Source organism: Gambusia affinis, linkage group LG06 (assembly GCF_019740435.1).
Source record: "Gambusia affinis linkage group LG06, SWU_Gaff_1.0, whole genome shotgun sequence".
NCBI lineage: Eukaryota > Metazoa > Chordata > Actinopteri > Cyprinodontiformes > Poeciliidae > Gambusia > Gambusia affinis.
Genome location: NC_057873.1, coordinates 9,010,403 through 9,021,704, shown reverse-complemented (window position 1 = coordinate 9,021,704; position 11,302 = coordinate 9,010,403). Strand labels below are relative to the sequence as shown.

The 11,302-nt window shown below is 38.8% G+C and overlaps 1 protein-coding gene across 1 annotated transcript; it reads left to right on the top strand.

Annotated features, from left to right (window-relative positions):
- Window positions 1-8,203: 8,203 nt before the first annotated feature.
- foxl2a (forkhead box L2a) lies at window positions 8,204-10,061 on the top strand. The gene has a single exon (XM_044118716.1). It carries the CDS (start codon window positions 8,363-8,365, stop codon window positions 9,272-9,274), a length of 912 nt encoding a protein of 303 aa, XP_043974651.1. The 5' UTR covers window positions 8,204-8,362; the 3' UTR covers window positions 9,275-10,061.
- Window positions 10,062-11,302: the final 1,241 nt, after the last annotated feature.

Here is an 11,302-nt window from a genome sequence, read left to right as displayed (position 1 = left end):
TCGCTGAAAGAACAACACACTCAGAGTAACAACTAAGCCAAAATTGTACAAAAAATATTGGAAAACTTGCAAACCTTTGACTGTAAATCACGTAGAACTCCTCAAGTGGCAGTTTTAGCTTCACCTGGTTCAAATAATGTAAAAATCTCCTATGAAGCACATTTTGCTATCCAATTATTAGTTAACCCCAAAATAATTCAACAGATCGACCCTACTATGTATTGATTCTAAATCAAGCTGAAACAGCAGAGTTGTAAACATGCTAATGTTGGAAGTTTTTTGGGGGGCTACAAATGATCAAGCGTTCACGAGAGGAATGTTGTTATTGTATTTTAGGCAACAAAATGTTTATTTTCTTATTTAAAAGAGCAATTTAATTAAGTATTTGCATCTTTTAACATATTTCTAATATCGTATTAGAAAAATCTGGAGAATGCAACAGCGTTTTCAGTCTGATTAACTGATTAATCATCAGAATAATCAATAAATTGACAACAAAAATAATCACTAGCTGCAAATGTACTGTCAAGCTTTCTTGCAGCCACATTTTCTGTTGTCTATGTGGCTCATAAGTATTTCTTTTCGATTTGATTGATTTTGTCTCTGTGTGCGTGTGCCTCCCATTGAATGGATTTCCTGTTTGTTATTGTGGTCAAAGCAAAAGCAGGGGAGCTGTAATCGGAGAGGTTCTTGCGGTGCGCTCTCTCTAAGCAGATCCTGCAGGGTGACACTGCTGGCAGAGCACACTGTGTTTTTGGTGGCGTGTGTGGTTTCCAGATACCATCTTCAAAGGCTGTTAATTGCATCTGTATGAGGTTAACAGCAGTGACTTCAAATATCGTCTATGAGAATCTGACCATGGATACATAAAAAATTATGATCGTAAACAACATGTGGGAGTGGAGATTTTTTTGTTTGTTTGTTTTTATGATAGTTGCTTTACTCACCAGACAAAGTGGAAAATACAAGTTTGCAGTTATTTTGAAACATTGGATTATGTAGACATTTTCATGTTCATTATTCCAGTTTATGTCTTATAATTTTGGGAAGTTTTTTATCCAATTATGAGCGATAAACAGCAGTTACTGAATGTGGAATGAGTCCAGTATTAGCATTTCTGACTTACATCCAAAGCAGTGTGTGTAGTGCAAAATTAGCAGTTTTAGCAGTTTTTTTTTTCTTGCAGTACAAGAGGATTACAATAAAATTATCAGTATTTCTTGTATTTAGTTTATAATGTGTGTTTTTTAAGAATTTTTGATCCCACAGAGAAAACAATACCCATCCTCTTAAACATTGAATGGATATTCTCCAAAAGAGTTGCATTAGCACTTGTAGTAGGAGGCACCAAATACATAGGAGGCACCAAATACATATGTTACTGTTTATCCACTTTACAATTACCGGTATACATTACTTTGAGGTAGTTTATTAAACTCCCAATAAAGTTTATCAATATTTGTGGCTGAACCAGTTCAACACTTTTTCAGACACATTTTTTAATTATTATTTGTATTTAACCTTTATTTATACAGGATGTTCCATTTGAAATGTAGACCTGGTTTGAGCCCTCAAAATAATTACAAACACACCACCAATACAAGTAATTTGTATTTGACTCATTTAATTAGCTAATAAAATATGACCTAAAATTGAAAGCAATTTCTATAAGATTGCTCTCTATTATCTTAAAACAGAAAAGAAATTGTGCAAGAGGAATGTACTTCTGTCTTAGATCCTGAAGCCTATTGATTCTATGTTTTGTGCCAGCTCTTCCAGTTTAAGGACAACATGCACATTTGTACATGTGTAACTACCTTCTCATGCAACAGTGCCTCTCTCACAGGCAAGAACAATGTCCATTTAGCCGAGTGGCATTGTGTGGATCCTTAGCTATATCTGCTTTTTATGAATAATAAGAAGATGAAGAGATAACAAAGACACACAAGAGCAACACAAAACAGAGATGAGAGTGATGGGGAAAACAGGTAGTAAGGTCACAATGAACAGCTGGCGCTCAGAGAGCTCTATTTGGCTTCCCATTTCTCACTGTCCATGTGGTCATGAGATAACATCTCTTACCTTTATTCTGCAGCCCACATAGGCTCCGCTTTATAGTGCATGGGTAGGGTGGCGCTTTGTGGAAAGCTGGAATAACCTTGCCTGGTTGCCCTGGCAACTTCAGGGTTCAAATGAAGGTTGTGAAGCGGAAAAAAGAGAAACTGAAAGAGCAGAAGTGCTTCTGCTATACCAACGGTTAGCTTGAGGAATTGGCCTGCATGTGTTTTGTGAGATATTAATCATAGACATGGAGCATTTTAATCTAGAGAAATATTTTTTTTTTTAAATAATGGCTTTTACAAGGAATCCTAAGCTTTAACAGGCTATGATGATATACGACACATGAAATATGAGGAACAAAGCATTAAGCGGCCCATTAACGCAGACTTGTCATTACAAGAGTCGGGATGACAGGTACCACATCCACCCCATCCAGGCGGGTTCACATATGGACCACCAGAGCACAGAAGCCCCCTTACAACAGCACGTACAGCAAGTCTCTGCTTTTCTGCACCATTAACGCAACACCGTTCTCACACGCAGCTCAACTCTAAAGGTCACTTTGCTTACCTCTGATTCCTTCACATCTTTCATCTGCAGAATCTCATCTCTGTGTCAAGGAACATGGTGAGGACCAATCACATGAGCGGAGGAGGACATAAAGAGTCTGTGAGCGCTCTGAATGCTCTCGTCCCATTGGCTTGTCAGACCCTCACTTTGATCTGTCTTCGGGGTGTCAGCTGGCAGCCATGTTTGTTTGCCCAACGAGGTAGGCTACCTGTGTAATTACCTCTAACGAAGTGACTTGTTTTGATTTGGGATGAAATCTAATCCCCAGCTGGGATCAGTATGACAGGAAGAGGTCTGGGGTTACGTTGGGATTGTGATGCAGGAGTTTGGTAGTGCCAAGCTGTTCCAGGGGTTAAATGTATTTGACCTTTGTGCTTTTAGGAAACTTTTCCGAGAAGGGAAATGGAGGCTTGGTGTGTAATTTGTGTTCTTTTATTCAAATCAGCGAGGAGCTTTTAATTTATCTGTCAAACCCTAGCTCGCCTTATTTTAACTCTTTCTCTCATACACTATTCAGATGTATTTTGAGATCCATACAGGTTCTCTCTTGGCTTGAATATGCACACTTCAGCTCCTGTTAATCATTTCAGCTCTGGCAGCGGTTCAGAAAAAACCTCAAAGAAAGGCTTGTTGGCAGGAGGCGTCAGTGCTTCAGCTCCACAGAACACAACGAGGCTCTCCTCCACTTTGTCCTCTGCTTTTACCTTTCTAACCTCCTTCTACTCCACTTCCCTACAATAACTTTGCATTTGTAATAACGTACTTCAGTTTTTATCGCTCATGTTTTGACTTATACTATTTTGTCAATTTACAGCATGGAGTTTTTACATTGTGAATTACGTTTTGATTTATTATGAGCGTGTCACAGGACCTACTCTGCAAACTTCTTATTGGCTTCCTGGAGCCGATAAGAAATGTAAACAAAGCAGGCTACTGAGTGACTAAAGGAGCTAATGAAAGCAACAGGAGGACATAGGTAAAGATAGAACAGCATGAATTGAAATACAATGAGTTGTATCGTTGAAGGAGAAGGGGATGCACTGTACAACGTGAGGAAGTGTCACACAACCAACACCAACTGATGCAAACTCCATGATGAACCTTATTTTTGCCTGACAACAGAACATACAAATACTAAGTACAAAGTTGCATGAAGTTGTCTCAAGTCTCTGAGAAAACAAGACTCATATTAGCGACGCTGCGTGAGAGCTAAGGGTGCATCCTTATCCTTTCTCTTTGCCTCCTCCCATCACCTCCCCCTTTCACTATCTTGAACAGGAATCCCATAAAGATTCTAGTGAAGAGCAACGATGTGTTGTTGATGTTTATGATCATGTAGGCGCTCCAGATGCAAATGATCCAGAAACTAACCCAGTCTGAAAAACTGACAAACCAAGAGGTTTGGAGTTATCACTACAATACTCCAACTTAAAAAAAAAAAAGAATCATATTTATTAATACAATTTTGACCTTTTATATCTATATTACTATGTGATGAACACCAGTAAAATTAATCTAATGTGAAATTTTCCCTCAGTTTGCAAACATTTACAAAGACACTTTCTAAGGGCTGCTCCCTTTGATATAGCTCTTAAATTTATTCATGTGCAACTTACATTGCTTAAACATAATGCAAATACAGTACAGACCAAAAGTTTGCACACACTTTTTAATTGGATTCAATTAGAAAGTGTGTGCAAACGTTTGGTTTGTACTGTATATAAATTGAGTTAAACTAATAACTGTTTATCTGCCAGCTTTGATGGAAACATATAGCCGAAATAACATTACTATTAACAATACAGAATTACTATCAAAGGTAGTTTTGTGTTTTGTATTTATTTATTAGGCTTATTCAGGCAAACAATGCTTACTAATATATGGATAATTAAAAAATACTAAGTATAAAAAATATAATCAAAATAATCAACGCAGTTTTTGAGATACATTATTCTAACAACCCATAAGACATATTTCAATATAACAAAATATAATACTACTACTACTACTACTACTACTAATAATAATAATAATAATAATAATAATAATAATAATAATGATAACATTATTATTATTATTATTATTATTATTATTATTATTATTATTATTATTATTATTATTATTAGTGATCTTTCTCATTGGCTCATTGGCGGACTGGAGCCTCTGCAGTCTCAGTGGGTGTTCTCCGGTCCCGACCTGACCCAGTGGTTCCGTCTGCAGCATTCCACCCGCGCGCGCAATCATAAACATCCTTCTCATGGATCCACTCGGGCAGGAAGTGCGCGGCAACAGGAATTCCACTCTTTCAAACGCCATTTTTCCACGGTTACAGTGATGGTTCAGGTCCCTCACCTCGGTGTCGCCTTTTAGGCCTGCGCCACATGTATGCGCTCTCTCGCTCCAACATGTTTTGTCGCCCTATCAAGGGGTTGAGAAAAGCTTTGAAATGTAGCTCCAGGCCTTCCAGCTCAGCTGCGGCTTTGCTTCGATGTTGGTCTGACGTCAATAAATCGCTCTTTAGCACATAAAGTTGACAGCGGAGAAGCTAAACATCCTCTTTTACTGTAAGCGGTGCGGTCATGTTGTGAGAAAATAGTTTGACATAGGTGAAAAATATATATATAAAAAATAGACTGGAATTGATAGAAACACTTGGGTAACCAAGCAGAAAGAGCCCTGGAAAAGCAAATAAAAACAGGCGAAATTAGTTTTTGTTTTTTTTTTACTTCCGCTCTATTGTCTTAAAATAATAGGTTACTTTACTCATCGGTTTTATTATTCGTGCAACAAAAACAGCCTCAATATTTAAGACGACTGCATTTCTTTTTGTTGGAGCGGTTATTCGAGAGGATATCACTTGAGACGACTTTTAAAGGGTGTATATTTATTTAGACTGAAAACACAGTCTACTCTGACTAATACAGGGTTCACTGTGGAGAATGTGTAGACCTGCTGTCTCATTCATGGGCAGGCCAAAAAAAAAATAATCACTGTACAGCAAACGTATTTTAATCACGTCGCTCAACAACAAATAAAAGATATCTAATAGAAAACGAAAGACATAAATTAAAATTCAAAAACAAAGAATAAGAATGTTATTTTCTTATTTCCCTATATGTTGCTTTTTTGGGCATTTCATGTTTGAACAATTCGTGTTCAAAAAATTCATTTTTGAACATGAATTGTTAAAAAATGTGTCATATGTGATCGAAAATCAAAGAAAATGTAATTCTTGGCTGTTTGTTGCTTATTTTCTTTATCAAAGGTTGTCTGTTTTATCAAAGGAAACATACTGTGAGGCGCGTGCATGCAGTTGCAAGTTATAACCAGGACCCAAATACTGAAATCCCGCGAGAAAGGCATCTTGAGAGAGAAGTTTAGGAGGCTGGTTAGCAAGAGCAACACAAATGAAGAGGCTGCAAACGTTTAGGTGAAGTTAGTATAAAATACGTCCAGGAACTTTTCTCTAAAGGGCAACAAATCTGATAAACCCCAACGATAGGTAGGCAGCATCAAACAAATGTATCTGCTGCTGTCAAAAAACAAACTGCTGTCACGCTAGATTAAACATTTCAATAAAACCCCTTTAAAATAATAAACAGCGATAAATATCACTGTTTATTTAACCAAACAAAAATCAATTACTACAATTTATTTGTATCATTCATATATTGTCCTGTTATATTTTATTATATAGCCTATATATATGATGTCATTAATTGAATCACTTTCTTGCACAGTGGAAGTCATTTTCAGTTTTCACATCGATATATCGAGACATTTATTACTAAGAAAACGAAAGTCTGGCAGAACAGGTGTGTTTTATGAAGTTATTTTAATTTCCTGAATTATTAGGTGCTATTCTTCTGCACATTTGTATCCCGTGTCATCTGGGAGATGGATTAATTAGCCGGACACACTGAATGATGTCTTATTTTAGGGCAAATGCTTACAAAACAGAGGCATTAATGGTGGTGTTAAGATGATCGGGAAATGCTCTCCATCTTAAACATGTGAGGGGGAAGGGGGGCGCTGGCTCGGAGCTGTGAGGTGGTAGTAATAGCACGTTGAGAGATGGTTGGCTCTCACCGCTGTTCAGCTGCCGCAGCCTGGCTGCAGCCTGGCTGCAGGGTGATGACACACATGCTGGTGCTGCTCCACCTGCACAGGCTTCCAGAGCACGGAAATCCTCTCCCGAAGAAAGCCGAAGGGACCCTCATGGGTGGTCGGGGAAACGGATACCTCTGCACGCACTGCGACCTAATTAAGAAGCACCGACTATGTCGTGGTTTTCCAAGAAGCTGTGAACACGCCAAAGTTTGCTAATGTGCGTGGAATTGTTGCGGAGTACTGTCAATTTGGCATTTGGCCACAACTTGTAGTTGAAGTAGCCTAGTTGTAAGACTTCTGAAACAAAATAGAAACAGCTATAGGCAATTTCACAGAAGAAATACACTATAAAATGTATTTTTTGTTGTGTTTTTGTTTGTTTGTTTTGTTTGCTTGTATGTTTCTTTTTTTTTTTGTTCTAGCAACACGAATTTTTGGTAACGAATCCTACCTCTCTATTTTCCTAAAGATAATTACCTATTACTCCCATTGCAGTATGAAGGCGATAACAGTGAGGTGGCTATGTTTATGTGAGTTGCATTGTGAATTAATATGTGAAAGCAATCATAATATTTGGTTTACAAGCTTCCTGTGATGTAGCAATAATTTAAGGCTGTATCCAGCTTTAACGAGATTAGCCTTAGCTCTCATGCTAAAGCCGAACTTGGAAGCAGGCTGAGCTTTTTAACCCTGAGACAACCCCAGCTGTGGCTCTGGGGAAAACGTCCACATCCCTTGTTAGAATAATGTAAAAACTTGATGAGTTACATTTTATCCCTTAATCCCAAAGCAACTCTCATTTTTATTTATTTTATTTATTTATTTATTTATTTTGTTTCTTTTTAGCCTAAAAGACGGGGAAAAAACAAAATTATCCCAAATTATTTGTTGGAATACTGGCAAATTTAGTTAAGTAGTTAAAAAATCGGATGAAATGCTATTTATTTAGACGTGTTTTAGCCGCTAATCTTGGATGACTTCTAATCAGATATACTGATATTTAAAAAAATCTCATCAGATAAAATCTAATTGTTAAAACTATGTTGTTGATAAAATGTAAAAAATAGTTTTACCAATGTAAAAACATCAAAACTTGATTTGCTTAATTTTTGTAATAGTATAAATAAAAATCCTCGTTTAAACCACCAGAGTTTAACATTTTAGCGTCAATATTTTCTTTCAGATGCACAATATATTTGACTCATTGGCTGTTTGTTTTCTCTCTGTTTGGATGCACTTAGTTTTTTAGCCCTGTTATTCTGTTTTGACTAATACAGCCAGATTTTAACGTGTGCTCAGGGGCTTATTATATTTTCATTGACTGTGACTGGTGGAGGCGGGAAAAGAATCCAGGCGCAAATCACAGAGCGCTACGTCGCTCCGCCGACAGCATTGGAGCAAAATCAGCCGAGGAAGGGCTGGGCTTACGGGCTCGCAAACCTGAACCTGGGTTGCGCCTTTTGAAATCAGTCTACAATAATTTCCAGCGGAGGAAACAAGAAGGTGTCTTTACGCTTTCAACTCGAAGTGCATCCAGCGCTTCTGCAAATAACACTTTCTGCACAAAGAGGTTTGGCGTTTCTGCTCGTCGGACTGGAGTTAATTTGTGTTGGCGTGCGCAATGATGGCCACTTACCAAAGTCCGGAGGAGGATCAGATAGCCTTATTGATCCATGACACGAACACGAGCAAGGAGAAGGAGCGACCCAAAGAGGAGCCGGACCAGGAAAAAGCTGCAGAAAAGCCCGATCCGTCCCAGAAACCGCCATACTCCTACGTCGCTCTCATCGCCATGGCCATCCGGGAGAGCTCAGAGAAGCGCCTCACTTTGTCCGGTATTTATCAGTATATCATCAGCAAGTTCCCATTCTACGAGAAGAACAAGAAAGGCTGGCAAAACAGCATCAGGCACAACCTGAGTCTCAACGAATGCTTCATCAAGGTTCCGCGGGAGGGCGGCGGCGAGAGGAAGGGGAACTATTGGACCCTGGACCCGGCCTGTGAGGACATGTTCGAGAAGGGGAACTACAGGAGACGGCGCAGGATGAAGCGGCCTTTCAGACCCCCGCCAGCCCACTTCCAGCCGGGGAAGGCCTTGTTCGGAGGGGACGGCTACGGCTACCTGACCCCACCCAAGTACCTGCAGTCCAGTTTCATGAACAACTCCTGGTCGTTAGGCCAGCCGCCCACCCCGATGTCCTACACGTCCTGTCAGATGGCCGGTGGCAACGTGAGTCCGGTGAACGTGAAGGGATTGACGGCCCCCTCGTCCTACAACCCTTACTCCCGAGTCCAGAGCATGGCGCTGCCCAGCATGGTAAACTCTTACAACGGCATGAGCCACCACCATCACCCCCACCACGCGCAGCAGCTGAGCCCGGCCACCGCAGCACCTCCTCCGGTCTCCTCCAGCAACGGTGCCGGCCTGCAGTTCGCCTGCTCCCGCCAGCCCGCGGAGCTCTCCATGATGCACTGCTCTTACTGGGAACACGAGACCAAACACTCGGCGTTACACACGAGGATTGATATTTAAACTCCACCCGCTGGGACTGTTCTCTGTGTAAATGAAGACTCTAAGAGTTGATTCCTGTGATTTCAAAACAGAACCAGCAGTATTCTTTAAAGAGACCGTTCTGATGAGCTGTTTGGGTCCAGCTGATGGGAAAGCCGATGGAGAAATGCTAGCTCTAACTGAGGGGGAGCGTTTCACAAAATGGAAGAGATCAGCGCACATCAGGTAGCACGATCTTCGGACTGATGGCCATAACTCTGTTCTGGTCACTGTGACATGAAAAAACAGGCTTTTGTTGCGGACATGCCGACACAACTCCAGCGGCAGCTGTTCGGTATGCGTAAAAAGTTCTTAAACTTTTACGCACGGCTTCTCTGAGAGTTCCCTGATGAGATGAGGGTATAAGATGCCCCATTTAAACCGGTGCTTGAATCTGTAATTAGACCGGGATTGGTTCTGACTTAAATTAATCTGCACAGAGCGAGGCCTGCACAGACTTAGTCGGAAGCGGTTGTTTTCAGAAGGTCTTGGTAAAATATTCATCAGACATTAAAAAAAAAAGAAGAAAAACAATTCAGGGCTTTTCAAATTACTTCATTATTATGTTTTTGTAAAGATGTAAATTCTAGTATGACGCCAGCCAGTGCCAGGTTTTTGTTAATCTTTTTAATTATTATAGCTTTTTTTAAATAAATGTGATTAGCTATGTCTCATCCATGTCGGGGCCATGTTACATCTTAATTAGCACTTTGCCCTGTTTTTTTCTAGGTTTGTCAATTTCTTAATAAACTTGTATTTCTTAAAATAATACAGCGGTGGTGAAGAATTCTGTTCTGTGCTTTGTAAGCTGTGTGGACGGAATCCACGGAATATGTTTGGCAGCTTGTTTTTTTTTTTTTTAGAAAAGAAAATAGCAATCTGAGCGGCGCACGGATATGGAAAATAATAATAATAATAATAATAATAATAATAATAATAATAATAATAATAATAATAATAATAATAATAATAATAAATGAAGTGACTCATTTCTAAAATAAAAATGTAGTTTACATGCTTGACTGGTTTTAAAATGACCTCGTTAAATTGAAATACGTTTATTAGCCCAACAATAATAGCAATACAAATAATATGTAATATTATTATGATTTTACAATTTCTGTCCAAAATTGTGATTTTCCTTCTATATGAACTTCTAAAATATAGTTTTTGTCTATCTTATTTTTGGTGTAATAGTTGTACGGGAATATAACTTTTTAAAAAATTCACTTATATGAAAGATAGTGTAAGTACTTGGGACAGGGCTTTGCAATGTATTTACAGTAATTTCCCTGGCGCTACATGGGACAAGAAACAAATGAAATGTATGCAGGATAATTGGGATTATGGACATTTGAAAGGGAAAACATACTCTATCGATCCTTCTCATAAAGAAATATGAACAGTAACATTACTACTTCTAACAACAACAATAATGATAAAAAATAAAGTCATTACTCGCCGGTCTAAGTTGCTAAATGAAAATGCCACAGTCATTATATGAAAAGGTCAATTTAATAGGAAAAGTTCAGAAAAAAAGTATAATTATCATAATAATTTCATGACTTCAAAATGTTAGGGATGCAGACATAAAAATCAGTTTATCTTTGAAAGTCAGTGTAATAGATAAACAGCCAATTTCATAGACAACGTAAAGATATTTTAATGATAATATAGTATCATAAAACATTTATATTATTATTATTATCATGTGTCTCTAAGGTTTCCCTGAACAGGTCTGGTTTTCGCGGGTTCCCTTTTGATGAGGCTCAATCTGGTAAGAAAAAATCGTCATGGGTTGAAGTCCTCTCTCTCTCTTTCGTTTATCAATAATTCTTGTGGCCTCACTGTGGAATCGTCACTCATTTTAATCACGTTTCCACATTAACTTACAGTTATTCTCGACCATACAATGCGCGTCAGTGCATCTTCACACCTCGCTAATTTAGCTCTGGGATAACCTTTGCAACAGGACTCGACGGGCGCCAGGAGATGTATCCGCGCTTTCAC

Bases quoted from the DNA above. Each gene is read 5' to 3' on its own strand.
- foxl2a (XM_044118716.1), top strand. From the start codon at position 8,363: ATGATGGCCACTTACCAAAGTCCGGAGGAGGATCAGATAGCCTTATTG.